The sequence below is a fragment of the Phaethon lepturus genome, unplaced genomic scaffold (genome assembly GCF_000687285.1).
Source record: "Phaethon lepturus isolate BGI_N335 unplaced genomic scaffold, ASM68728v1 scaffold16703, whole genome shotgun sequence".
Taxonomy (NCBI): domain Eukaryota; kingdom Metazoa; phylum Chordata; class Aves; order Phaethontiformes; family Phaethontidae; genus Phaethon; species Phaethon lepturus.
The window spans coordinates 19,620-33,290 of record NW_010527118.1 but is presented as its reverse complement, the minus strand read 5'-3'; the positions used below and the strand labels follow the sequence as shown (position 1 = coordinate 33,290).

General features: G+C 47.8%; 1 protein-coding gene across 2 annotated transcripts in view; it reads left to right on the top strand.

Annotated features, from left to right (window-relative positions):
* The window catches only part of HEPH (hephaestin), a 23,677-nt gene that overhangs the window by 911 nt on the left and 9,095 nt on the right, over nucleotides 1-13,671 (top strand). For both annotated transcript variants that reach the window (XM_010283291.1, XM_010283290.1), the window contains exons 2-11: nucleotides 1,533-1,777; nucleotides 2,475-2,687; nucleotides 4,512-4,691; nucleotides 5,116-5,370; nucleotides 5,965-6,133; nucleotides 7,324-7,463; nucleotides 9,760-9,891; nucleotides 10,502-10,713; nucleotides 12,396-12,546; nucleotides 12,857-13,069. In XM_010283291.1, coding sequence (XP_010281593.1) covers nucleotides 1,533-1,777; nucleotides 2,475-2,687; nucleotides 4,512-4,691; nucleotides 5,116-5,370; nucleotides 5,965-6,133; nucleotides 7,324-7,463; nucleotides 9,760-9,891; nucleotides 10,502-10,713; nucleotides 12,396-12,546; nucleotides 12,857-13,069 — 1,910 coding nt within the window. The remainder of the gene's footprint in view (nucleotides 1-1,532; nucleotides 1,778-2,474; nucleotides 2,688-4,511; nucleotides 4,692-5,115; nucleotides 5,371-5,964; nucleotides 6,134-7,323; nucleotides 7,464-9,759; nucleotides 9,892-10,501; nucleotides 10,714-12,395; nucleotides 12,547-12,856; nucleotides 13,070-13,671) is intronic.

Here is a 13,671-nt window from a genome sequence, read left to right as displayed (position 1 = left end):
CAGGAATAGGAGGGGTTCACAGCAAAACATCAAGATCTGTCAGTTTAGTGTGGAAAAGTCTCTGTTCTCTGGGGATGCTGAATAGACTTAACTTAGTTCACAGAAAAGGACCACCTCCCCACCCCAAATTGAGGATTAATAAAGATGTTATTGCTGACTCTGGCAGTAATAACAAATGCAGTGGGTTTTGTTTGCTTTCTCCCATAATACATGGAGAGAAGGAAATTAAATTCAAGGCCATTAAATTTAAAAGCAATTTAAAAACTGTTCTGTTGCTGCAAACAATTAGCTAATGGGACTTATTTGTACAATGATTACAGAAGCCAAATTGCTAGCAATAAGAAAAGGATGTGATACTGATATGAATGACAGAGGTAGTAAAATGCTGAAGAATTTTTTTGTTGTTGGCAAGAAATGGACTGGGGGGGAATCTGCAAAATGAAGTATAAATTATCTGTAAACTCTTTCCTAATAGTGGCTGCAGGGATCACTTCACAGAGGGATGAGGTCTAGATTGTATAGCTAGAGCCCAGCCCTTCACAATTTTGAATGATAAGGGCAATGCTGAATGTTTTGGTCTCAGCTGTTCATCTTCTGGAGATATGCATTAGAGTTTGCCTGTATTTCAGGGCTACTTGTATTACTGCAGGATGATTGATATTAAGGGGGAAGTGGGGGGAGTAACCTCAGTTCTCACTTAGGCCGGTCCCACTAATACCTGGACCATGATTCATCTCTTATCTACTAAGAATTAGCCATAAAGAGCAAATATACTCATGAGTTGAACTTTAGTACCTGTATGAGGTTTTAACACTGGAAACTGGTTATGTGCTGGATATGTACCTGCCTGACTTGTCTGCCATTCTACAAGAAATGCAGAATCTGTTAAGTAGAAAATAATCATTTGGACTGTGAATTTTGTCCAGAGAGCTCAGGAGATTTTTTTTTTCCCCCCTTCCCTCTGTGATTTAGTTGCAAACAGCACAAAGGCATTGAAGTGAGTTTCTGAAAGCTCAATGAAGGCTGAAGCAGGCATGAGAAGGGCTTCAGTCTTCTGTGTCACCCACATGTGACTGTCGGAGAAGCAGCAACCTTCCCATTCCTTGTTTGCACTGCGCAGTTCAGGGGTGCACTTTTGTGTCCGTTCATGAAGAACTGGGGATGAGGCCGTGGCCATGCATGGCGGCAGGCGTCTGGCTGTACTTGTGGCTGTGGTCCCAGGCTCACCAAGCCGTTAATGTGCTGATGTGCCCTGTTTTCATACGCTCGAAAGCAGACAGGTCTAAGGGCTGGCGCTGCCCGTTTCTCAGGCAGGCTGTGCTACCGTGTCACAGCCGTCAGAGGTCTGGGAGGAGGAAGTTCATGAATGGCTTAGAGCATGCTAGGGTAGAGCACAGGTGGTCCTCTGTAATGTCCAGGCTTTCAGGCTTACCGAAAGGGAAAGCTGTGTGGTGTTGTTATGCTGTGTTATTGACCAGCTGTTTTATATAATGCATGACTCATGGTGCCCTTCCCTTTTCTGAATTTAACAGCAAGGCCTCAACATTCCTCCAGCCTGGCAAAGACAGAGTGGGAAGCACATACAAGAAATCTGTCTATAAGCAATACACAGACTCTACGTACACCACTGAGATTCCCAAACCTGGCTGGCTGGGGTTCCTTGGGCCTGTCATCCGTGCAGAAGTGGGGGATACCATTAAAGTACACCTTAAAAATTTTGCTAGTCGACCATATACAATCCATCCTCACGGTGTTTTCTACAAAAAGGACTCTGAAGGTAAATGAGCCACTGCCATAAAGGAGACATATTTTTCTCGCTGGGAACTTAAGAGTGTGCACTGAGGAGAGATGTCTGTAAAGCCAAGGACTTGGTTAACTCAAAGCTATATCGCTGGAAAGCAACTGCACTTAGGTGTTTAGTGAAGTCGTGTGATGTTGAGTTAGCAGGTTCATGGGTCTGGGAGTAGCTTCCTGACCTGAGCATTACAGTACACAGGCTAGCTTGCTTGATTTTTAGAAGAACCTCCAAAGCTTGCTAGTGGGAGAGTGATGCAGAAGCAAAAGAGCTATATTCATTATTTGAAGTGCTGTAGTATGAGTCATGTGTGAAGAACTTCAGGGAGTTCACAAGAATAGTGAAGTATAAGACCAAAGAACTGCTATTTGAAGCAACCCATGACATCGTAGAGAGGCTGACTGTGGCACGTTGCAGAGTTGAAGGCAGAGTAGCAATAGGCAGAGTGGTAATCGTCTTTCTGACTCTGTGCTGACCCGTTTACTGGGCAGGTTGCCTTACAATGGCTCTGTGCCTTGGTTTCTCTTTGAGAGAATGATTAAACACTATTTCAGCCTTGGGATGGTGAGTCTTGCTTTGAAATCGGCTAAGTTTATATGTGCAGCGCTCTGTATAAGGTTATGCATGTGGACATCTCTGCTCTTCTTGAATGGATGTTGTGATTGCTCAATTGTTCTAGGATCCCTGTATCCTGATATGTCCCCCCAGGATCAGAAGAAAGATGATGCTGTTTTCCCAGGAGGGAATTACACCTATACTTGGACTGTCCCTGAAGATCACAGCCCAACTGCTGATGACCCAAACTGCTTGACCTGGATCTATCACTCTCATATTGATGCACCAAAGGACATTGCATCTGGATTAATTGGGCCATTACTTACATGCAAAAAAGGTAAAAACTCCAAGAGAAGGCAGCTGAAGGCTGCAGTTTCATACTGTGACGATTTTGTGGTGACTTGAACAAGGTTAGGATGGGAAGATACTCTGGTGGGCAGCTTCCAGCTTCATGGGAAAATGCAGCATGACTGGAGAAGACAGTACTCATGTTCAAGCTGGGTTCTGGTCATTATGTTGTCTTTATCTCTTAGTGGCTGGACAGGTGAGCTTGTAGGCCTCTTGATCTGAGCGCGCTGTTTGAATCCTTGTTGAAAGCAGGAAGTAGAAGATCTAGTTTGTATATTTAAAAAAAAAAAAGGGGGACAGTTTGATATCAGCAGGAGTAAGAACACTGAAGATGTTGCAGTTCAGCCATGCAGTGGCAGAGCTGCTTGGGAGCGAGGAATGTATTAGCAGGGTGTCGTGGTTTAACCGCAGCCAGCAACTAAGCCCCACACAGCTACTCGCTCTCTGCCCTCAGGCGGGATAGGGGGGAGAATCGGAAGGGTAAAAGTGTGAAAACTCGTTAAGATAAAACCAGTGTAATAGGGAAAGCAAAAGCCACGCATGCAAGCAGAGCAAAACAAGGAATTCATTCACCACTTCCCATTGGCAGGGAGGTGTTCAGCCATCTCAGGAAAGCAGGGCTCCATCATACGTAACAGTGACTTGGGAAGACAAATGCTGTAACTCCGAACGTCCCCCCCCTTCCTTCCTCTTCCCTCAGCTTTATATACTGAGCATGATGTATGGAATATCCCTTTGGTCAGTTGGGCTCAGCTGTCCTGGCTGTGTCCCCTCCCAACTTCTTATGCCCCCCACCCAGCCTGCTCGCTGATGTGGCAAAGACTTATCCACAACTGCAACTGCAGTTTCTCTGAGGTGCACCTGTCCCAGCATGGCCTTCTCCATGGGCCACAATGCCTTCAGAGGTATACCTGCTCCAGTGTGGCCTTACTCACAGTCACAGTCCCTTCAGAAGTAAATATGCTCCAGTGTGGCCTTACCCATGGCTGCAGTCCCTCCAGGGGTGTACCTGCTCTGTCGTGGGCTTATCCATGGCCACACGCTTGAGGTACTCCAGCATGACCTCATGTATAGCCACTGATGCTTCAAGGTGTACCTGCTGCAGCATGGACTTATCTACAGCCATAGGTACTTTGAGATGTACCTGCTCCAGCGTGCACTTATCCTTGGGCCACAATCCCTTCAGAGGATTGTGAAAGTGGCACAGACACTTTAAGATGTACCTGCTCTGGCATGGGCTTATCCACAGCCACAGATACTTCAGGGTGTCCTACTCCCATGTGGACTCACCCACAGGTCACAGTCCCTTTGACTTGAGTTCACACTGGAGTTCCAGCCTGTCCAGTACAGCAGCACAGAAAGAGCAGCGATGCCCTGGCCATCTGCCAGCCCAGGCACATCGCCATTGCTCTTATCAAAATGTTCCCAGGCACAGCAGAGTAAGATGATAAGCAGTACAGCAAGCAGCAAAACAGAAAAAAAGCAGCTGCTAGCGAGCACTAGACTCTAATACACAGTCAGGCAAGCAAGCCCCATGGCAAGCAGAGACACCTGCTGAATAATAGCTAAGCAGCAATAGCAGCTATAAATTTGATCTAGCACATTTCAGTCAAGCCTGTCATTGTCTTGAACAGGGAGATAGTAGAAAAGATTGAGCTTGCTGGAACTCTGCAATGAGCTGTGCTGGATGGTGGGAAAGCATCTGTCTTTAATTTGTGTGATAAGAGTTACTCTTCTATTAGTGTTTTAATCCCTTGTCTGATGTCTGTTTTTCTGCATGGTGGGTATTCATTCATCTTTTCTTTCACCCCAGGAATACTGACTGGCAGTTCTCAAAGACGACAGGATGTGGACATTGATTTCTTTCTGATGTTCAGTGTGGTGGATGAGAACCTAAGCTGGTACCTGGACGAGAACATAGCATTGTTCTGCACAGATCCAGGCTCCATAGACAAAGAAGAGGAGGAGTTCCAAGAGAGCAACAAAATGCATGGTCAGTGTCACCTTTGTGAAGCCACTGACTCTGCCCAGACACTCCAGGAGTGTCAGTGCTCTGGTAGTTTGAAATGCACTTTTTGCTGTAGTATGCCAGGGTGTGGGTAGAGGGGAGAAGGGTGACAGAAAGCGCTGAGGTCATGTGCTAGGTAAACAGTATCACAGGGACAGTGCAACAACTCCAGAAAAAAGTCTAATTTTGATTTAATGTTTGGCTTGAGTGAGCCTTTGTTAGTTGTTTGGAGATTTTGAATACACTTCATTTTAGGAATGAGTTGTGGAGCTGGGCTGACCAGGACAAGAAGAGGAGGATGAATTCTGGTTAGGTCCATCCTCCAAACATGTCTGCACTGTGACCTGCTGGCGGAAACTCTGACGGCCCCTTTTCTAATCTCTGATTTTTGGCTTGCTTGGTTTTGCAGCTATTAATGGTTATGTGTTTGGGAACCTCCCTGGGCTGACGATGTGTGCTGGGGATTATGTTTCATGGCACCTCTTCGGGATGGGCAATGAAATTGATGTTCATACAGCCTACTTTCATGGAGAAATACTCAATATTCGAGGCCATAGGACAGATGTAGCCAGCCTCTTCCCAGCCACTTTTGTTACAGCAGACATGATCCCCAGTAACCCTGGGAGATGGCTACTGAGCTGTCAGACCAATGATCACATACAAGGTAAGGCAGAGATTGGACTATGTCCTGCACTCTGCAGCCTCCCTTTTTTTCTCCCAGTGTGGTCCTGTTGTGTACAGTGTGGTAGGGGAGAGTGCCTTGGGCATCATTCCCACTAAAAATGTCCCTGGATGAATGAGATAATTCCTAGTCTTGTATAAGTTGGAGTGGGTTGATTATTGATGTGCAGGCCAGACTTACTGGGGATGACTCTTACCACTGTGTGACGTTCGACGTTGGTCAGCGGTGAAGACAATAAATTTGGTACAGCTGAAAGTGAAGATGAGGCAGTGCCTTAAGAGCTCTAGTCCCTGTAAGGGGCACTTGTGTGGTACATCTGAGGATAGCAGAAGGCCCTATTCGCTCTCTGTCCATACTTCCGTAGCATCCCATATCTAATGTAAGAAGCTCTGCTCATAACACAAAAAACTCCTTGCTGTGGGAACCACCTAATTGCCTTCTCCCAGCCATGTGCCTTTTGGGGCATCAGAGGAGGAATGGCCAGTTTGTGGTAGGAATGTGGGACTGTGTTCATTGCCTGGTCAAATTGGATAAGAGGGGTTAAGCACATGTGTCCCTCCTCCATGTTTTGGACAGCTGGGATGAGTGCACTCTATGAAGTCCGGCCCTGTTCTCGACAAGCTCCGGCATCTACCCTGGAAGGGAGAGTTCGGAAATACTACGTAGCTGCAAAGGAAGTGCAGTGGGACTACGGACCTTCAGGGCTTGACCAAAGCAGTGGGAAACGGCTGAGTGAGGCAGGCAGGTAAGCAAGAGGCTAACGGGCTAGGGCAGTGTTTGGGAGTCTCTGGTCTGTGTTGGGGAGGCTGCTAAGGAAAGTGTGGAATTTATTTCTTACCAAAATACATGCCTGCAATTCATGTGGAGTACATTTCCTGGGAAAGCAGATCACCCCATCTGGAAACATAGGCTATACTGAGAGAGGTACTGTGTTCATAGCCTTACCCACAGACTCCAGGAGTCCTGGCTTATGTAGGACGTCAGCTGCCACATTTGTCTCTGGGCTTAATTTCTGCTTGCTGTGCCTGAACTAGGAAGAGATCCATGTATTTGATGAACTATGAAGAAAGCACATCTTGCAGCAGACACAGGGTGGCAGAACTGGCTTGCAGACAAGCTTCAGTGTAGCCTGCTGCAGCGGGCAACTTCTAGGAAATCAAGTGCAGTGACCTCGATGACAGTCTTCTGTCCCACATGTCAAATGTGATAGCAGTTGGTGAGTGGTTTCCCGTTCAGACTTTGGCTAACTGAAACAAAGACATTTCTCCCCCTCTATTCCCTTCCCTGGGAAGCTGTTGGAGAGGATGTACCTCTTTCAGATAGAGTAGAAATGCGGAGCAGTTAATGATTTACCCAAAGCCACTCAGCAACCTTCATAACAGACCTTAGAGCTGAAACCTCCTTAGACCTGTGAGCTGGCCTTGTAACTAAGCTGCCTTTCCTGCAAGGCATGTTACGGCTGTCTGTGTGTGTGGAGAGGGTGGTGGCAGAGGAAATAAATCTCTCTTAACTGACAAAAACCCTCACACAACAGCTGTAATGATTGCAGTCGTCCCCTGGGCTGTCTCCTGGCCTCTGAAGAGCTCAGTGTTCTAGCACTGCCTTTCCATTTACTGCACTGCAGTTTTGTTCACTGCCCTCTTTTGCACATCTTGTATAGAGATGCTGTTCAGACCTGTGCCGTTGAATCCGGCTGTTTCAGCTGGGAGAGGGCTGCATGCCAGAGGTGCTCCCTGAACACAGCAGATGGATGAGTCTGTAGGTCGAAAAAGTTTGAGAAGCTGTGCTTGTTCCAAACCAGAGATGCTGTCCTTGTCTGAAAAGCTGCTTGATTTGGAGATGCTGCTGGCATTGTCAGAGGGGTGTGGGGAGGGAGCAGGAGAAGAACAGTACTGATTTTCATAGAAATGACCTCTCATTTGCTTTTTGCTTTAGCCCTGCTGAGCAGTTTTTCAAGCGTAGCCCCTACCGAATTGGGGGAGTCTATTGGAAGGCAAAGTATGTGGAATATACTGATGAGAGCTTCCGTGAGGAAAAGCGGCAATCAGAAGAAGAGAAACACCTTGGGATACTCGGTAGGAATCATCCAGCAGTACAAATCCTCTCTCGGTGCCAGTGGGAATGTCAGGAGTACCAGTTGGCTGTAACTGTCCTCTTGTTTTGTACACAGAGGAGGTGTTTCACAGCAGTGACATCTAAGAGTGAGGAGCCAGACCTAGGATGTGGAATGGTAGAATAGACAGCATCACTTTTCTGCTGGGGCAGTCACCTGAGGTTAGTAGTAAGGTCTGAGCGACACAGTATGGTATCTGTAACTAGAGCTAAACAGGTCACAGTAATAGCCCCCAGTTACGTGGTTTTGACTGAGCATCTTCAAGGCATGCCACAAACCCCACTTTCTCACATCAAGCTGCTTCTGAGTGGGTGCTCTGTCTCTTATAGCCAGGTAACATTGAGGGTGGTGAAGAAAGATGAGAGGAAAAAAATAGGCAGTCTGCAAAGGCAAATGAATCGTGCATGAAGGCTGTGACATATGTGGTAGCAGCATATAGGTGTGGTACAATTTCCTGCATCAGCAGTGACTAATAATCTAATGACACCAGAAGTTAGCAACAGCAATCCCAGCAGAGACCACAGAAAGAAAGAGCACATGGAGTAAAATACAGATCTGGGAGCGGGGAGAGAATAGTGGAGAGAGGCAAAAAAGAAGTGTAAGCAGCTGAATAAAAATTAAATGGTGGAGTTATGCATGGGAGAAATGCAGTGTAACTGTCAGGTGCTGACAGTGCCTTGCTGGACCTTGGGAATGAGGAGGGGGAAGAAAAAAGGGTTGGCATTACCAGCAACAGCCACATTTCTATAAAAAGACAGGTGACTGAGGGAGAACTTTATAGAAAGAAATTGCAGGTATTTTCTCCTGGTGAACTAAAAACACTGAATGATTAATTGGTGAAAATCCCTGGTCATAAGTGATACCTATGGAGGAGTTACATAAACACATTTGAACTGGCTAATTAAAGCCAGCTCAATGAAGTCGTTGGGATGTCTAGAAGAGATGCTGCGCCATGAGGGACTGAGCTCTGGGACAAGGAGCGGCTGAATGCGGTGTGGTGCGGACAACCCAGGCTGCACGGGCGCGCGCCGCTGGCTTACGCTGCCTGTTCTTGCCCTAAAGTACACGAGGCTGTGCTGTGGCGGGGGCTGGGTGGCTGGTTGCTGGCACTGTCGGTGTTCTTCACAGGACTGTTAGGCACACCAGCGGTGGGCACCCGGCAGTTCCTCACCCCGCAGCTTGCTCCTGCTGCCCTCCACGTGCTTTCCCCCGCAGCGGCTGGCTGTGGTGCTGCCAAAAGTCCTGTGTGCTTACCAGATGCTGTGGGTAGCCTATCCAGGTCGCCAAACATGCAGCAGGTTGCTTGCTTTTTGTTCTGAGTCTGTTCTCTGTTGGTTTTATGGCCTAATCCGTTGCCTGAGATGTTTAATGAACAGTGGGGGTGGAGTCTGGACTGCCCAGGAGAGGAGGTATGGGGAAGAGGAAGAGGCAGCCTCAGTGGTGGAAGGGTTGCAGTGGGATTGCCCTGCGGTGGACCAGCGTGCTAACATGGTCCCTCTGAACGGCAAGGAGCATTCCAACCCCAAGTCTTAATTGATGGAGGCAAGCGGGGCACAGCTCCAGGCCTGAGGCAAGTCCTCACACATCAGGAAGGCGAGTGGTGTGTTTACAGAGGGCTCGGCTTGGGGTTGCTCTGAGGAGTTGGGCTGCCACCCGAAGGAGATGTTGAGCCCCAAGGCAGCAGTCTGCTGGGGTGCGGAGCAGGGCCTGGGGAGGCCACGGTTACCCTTGGCTTTCAGACGTTGTCTGCTGGGGGACCTCAGCACAGGGAGGCACACCGAGATGTGCACATCGAGGCACAGGTCTCTGCCCGTTTTGCCGGGCAGCAGCCTGGCTTTCCTCGTGCCCGCCCGTGGCCATCAGGAGCGGTGTGTGGGTCTGGGGATCTGCAGGCCGATGGGAACCGATAGGTGTTTGGAAGGCTGAGGGGACCCTTACGTAGGTGGGTGGGGGACATGGGCCTTTCCGAGGGCATTTCAGCACAGTTGGCCAATTTGTTATTCCATCTGTGAAGGCCTGAAGCCTCTTCTCGGAGTTCTCCTGCAGACCTGAAATGCTTTCAGATAATTCTTGTCAACGCCATGCTCCTGCTGTGTGGGCTGAATGGCCTTAGGTGGCACCAACACGTGGGACCATCCACCTTTCTTCTGCGTTTTCTGCTCCCCTTGGCCTGGGCGGAGGGTGGCCCTGGCTGCTTCGGTTTCCCTGGTCACCTGGGGAGTCGCTTAGTTGCTGACATGCTCTCTCTATTTGTGTAGGTCCAGTGATCAAAGCTGAAGTTGGAGACACCATCCTGGTGACGTTTGTTAACAAAGCCTCCTGGCCTTTCAGCATCCAGCCTCACGGAGTGTCCTATGGGAAGGCGTGGGAAGGGATGCAGTACCATGATGGTTTGTGGCTCTCTTTTTCTCAAGTAATTCAATGGTAATGCTGGTGGTGGAGCTCTGCAGCCCTTAGCCCCTCTGTGCTGGGGAGCTTCTGCAGCTGGGAAGGACTGGATGTGCTCAGGAACTGGGTGGAAGCCAATGTGGTCCTCTGAGCCTGCCTGAGGCCTTGCCGAAGGAGACTTCCCACTGAACTGGTGCCCAGGGAGGATGCCAAAGGGAGTATGGTTCCAGGCATGCTATTTTTCAGACGAAAATTGTAAACCAAAGGTCAGACCATTTCTAGCTGTTTGAGACCCTGTGAGCAGAGGAGCGTGCCCAGCGCGCTGCAGCTTAGATAACCATGTGCTTCCAATGTTCATCTCCCCAGATGCAATGGGATCTGCTTCATTATTTCCCATCACCATGCCTATCTGCCATGGCATCAGTGGGAATTTATGTGATACTGAGAGCAGCTAGCTATATGCCTTAAACACACCTGCATCACACCTTGGAGACGCTGGGTATTTTAGTGACAGGAATGAAGTAAAGCCCAGTATGAATGGAGCTGGTGAGAAGATGTAATCAAGTTTGTACAGGGACTTTGGGAATAACCATGCCAATCTCTTTTTTAAAGGTCTGTCCCAGAATGGGGTTTCTGTTGCGCCACTGCACAACTTTACATACCGCTGGACTGTGCCGAAGCATGTTGGGCCCATGTCCAGTGACCCTCCCTGCCTGACCTGGATGTACAGCTCTGCTGCGAATCCCATCAAAGACCCCAGTTCAGGCTTAGTAGGGCCTCTGGTCATCTGCAAACCGGGCACTTTGGATGACAACAACAAACAGGTAAGAGGGGTTTTCCTGCCATGGTCTTACTATGGTCTTTGTTTTCTTGTAGAGAAAGAAGTATCAGCAAAACATTAGGGAACATAAAAACAAGTGTAACAGTGTGAGTCTAGGGGAATTGAATCAAAGCCACAAGGCAGGTTAGCGCTGGGATGGCTGGTGCCCAGCTCTCGGGTGGGAATGGCTAACGTTCTGGGCTCCCAAGGGCTGCCCTTGAAATTTTCTGAGCTCTGCTCTAAAACTCGTAGACAAACTTGACTGAACAACTCTACCTTGGCTGTGGCTTTATAGGTAACTTTTGTCCTGAGACTTGCGTAGCAGGCTGCCTTCAGAGGTATGTGGAATATTCATTGCAGTCTCGCAAGTGTTGAAAAGACATTTTCACTTACAGGTGGTTTGCTTGAATGCTCTAACACTTTGAGATTTGGGTGAACTGCATTTCTTCTGCAAGATCAATTCATTTTCAAGCAGAGCTGACTACAATAAAAGTCTATGAAAATCCACGTTAGTCTTTATGCTTTTGATGAAAGAGAGGTGAAATCTGAAGGGCGACCAGAACTTACTCTTGGTGTTTCACTCGGGCATAGTCTACTCATGGCAGTAAGTCTAGGGAAGACAGTAAATTAGTATACTGTGGAAGTGCAAGACAAATTAGCAGAGCCTTATTGTGGAAAACAATAGGCGGCAGAAAAACAACCTAGTGCCATCCTGCCTACCTTGCGGTGAAGATCAGGGAGTGGCTGGTGAGTCTGAAAACAGCTCCCACAAGAGCCTCCCCAGAGGAGTTTGCTTCCTGTTGGCTTTCAGTGGTGGCATGATGTGGCTAAATTAGGCGCACAGAAGAGATCAGCAGGTTACACAGGGTGGAAATGTGAGTCTTCTGAGCAGAGAGGATTGTGAATATATACAGCCCACTATATGAAGGAGTTGTGATAATGATAAAACATTTGCAGGTATTGAAAGCGTGTGAAAAAACAGACAGACTTGTTTGGAAAGATAGGACAGGGAAAAACCACCTGGGGCAGCAATTCTGGCTCCACAATCTTAGGCAACCCTTTAATGAATGCTTAATTGGGGAAGGTGCATGGCCATGCCTCATGCACCCATGTGTGCTGCCAATTGGGAATCACTTAGCTCTCTGCGGGGCATCTTCCTGGGTAGCTGATATCAGAATGAGAATCTGGACAGCAATAAGGATGTTCTTTTAGTGGGGAAACACACCATGCTTTGGAATGCATTTCTTAGGAGAATTAACATTTTCAAGGATTTAGGGTAATAAAAAAAATCCCCAATCCAGGCCTGTGGTAGGAGAAAGGAGGGGTGGAACCTAGTCATCAGCCTGCCTTGTGGGCTGGGCTCTGATCTCAGGTCTGATTTGGACATGCGGTGAAACCTATGCCTAAACATAGGAATGGTGGGGGAAGGAGGCAATGACTTCATATCCTTGGCTGAATTTTGATCACTTTAGTCATGTGAAATATCATGGAAGATCCACAAGTGGTGCCTCTTGTGGAACAAGAGAGGAATATTCGACATGAGTAAAGGGACGGAGCTCTGGTCCTCAATGAGCCAAGTTTTAAGGTAAAAGGGAATATGAGAGCCAGGTAAAACAGCTTTAACTGTAAGGATAGTTAATGGGTGCATTTTAAAAATTAACAGCCATCATTATGATTATGTCTTAGAAAGGGATCGACAAAGAATTTTACCTTCTCTTCAGTGTGTTTGATGAGAACCTCAGCTGGTATTTAAATGCAAACATAAAGTACTATTTGAGAAAGGAAGAGACTTCTGTGAAAAAGGATCATGGCTTCGAGGAATCAAACAGGATGCATGGTAGGGACTGATGCTGTTCTGCATGCAGTGGGAATGAACCTGCAAAACATGGGGTGGTGATCACCTAAAGACTGAGCTGGGAAGCTGGAGTGGCTGTGCTGCATTGGCCTGAGATCAAGTAGGGGTAGAGTCAGCAGGTGGGACATGGGACAAGAAGCACAGCTGCCTCGGGAAGCATGCGCTGAACATATTCAGGGGTGAATTACAAGCAAGCCACACTTCCACTGGCAGGCCTGCCCTGTCTGTGTAAGCACAAAGTGAATCTCTCGCTGCTATCTACCTGCAGAGTTAATTGTTTTCTCCTTTGCAGCGATCAATGGACTTATGTTTGGTAACTTGCCTGGGCTGAATGTCTGTGAAGGAGACAATGTGTCCTGGCACCTTCTGGGCTTGGGCAGCGAAGCAGATGTACATGGAGCGGTGTTTCAGGGAAACACCCTGCAGATGAATGGGATGAGGAGAGATTCAACCAATCTGTTCCCCCACACATTTGCTACTGCCTTCATGCAACCTGATACCAAGGGTAAGTGCCTGCACATCTAACTTTGCAGCAGGAAAAGTCTCCTATTGTAGTACTTGCTCCCGTGGCTGATTCTTTAGCACAGTGTAAACTCTTACAGGGTCAGCTATGTGTTAGATCCTGTTTGGTCCCAGTTATGAGGCCACAGCCCCCATCTTTGCATCTGATTCTGGAGAAGAACAGGAGATACAGGATCTTGTCCCATATTGTCCCAGACTAATTCTCTAGGCTGCCACTTCCTATTCAGTGTTTGTAGTAATAGCTCCAATGGACACTGCTTGCCTGTAACCCAGGGAAACATGCAAACATGTCTTTCAGAATAAAGTAGGAGCCAGTTGCCAGAGATTAACTCCCTTGACCACGGCTTGCAGAGATTCATGTTTATGGCAAACTCCAGTCTTCCCAGTTTGCGGGATAGGCACACGATACTGTGTCTCATTCACACGATGGCCTCATCTGCCAGTTGTCTCCTCCCCTTTTGGCATTTCCAGGCTAGATCTTTTACTTAACCAGTGTCTCAGCAGTGGTAGCACAGTTATGTCACTTTATGGGTTTCTTGACATCTACTAAGCTGGTTATTGCATAAGAGAGCCTCCTGAGATGAT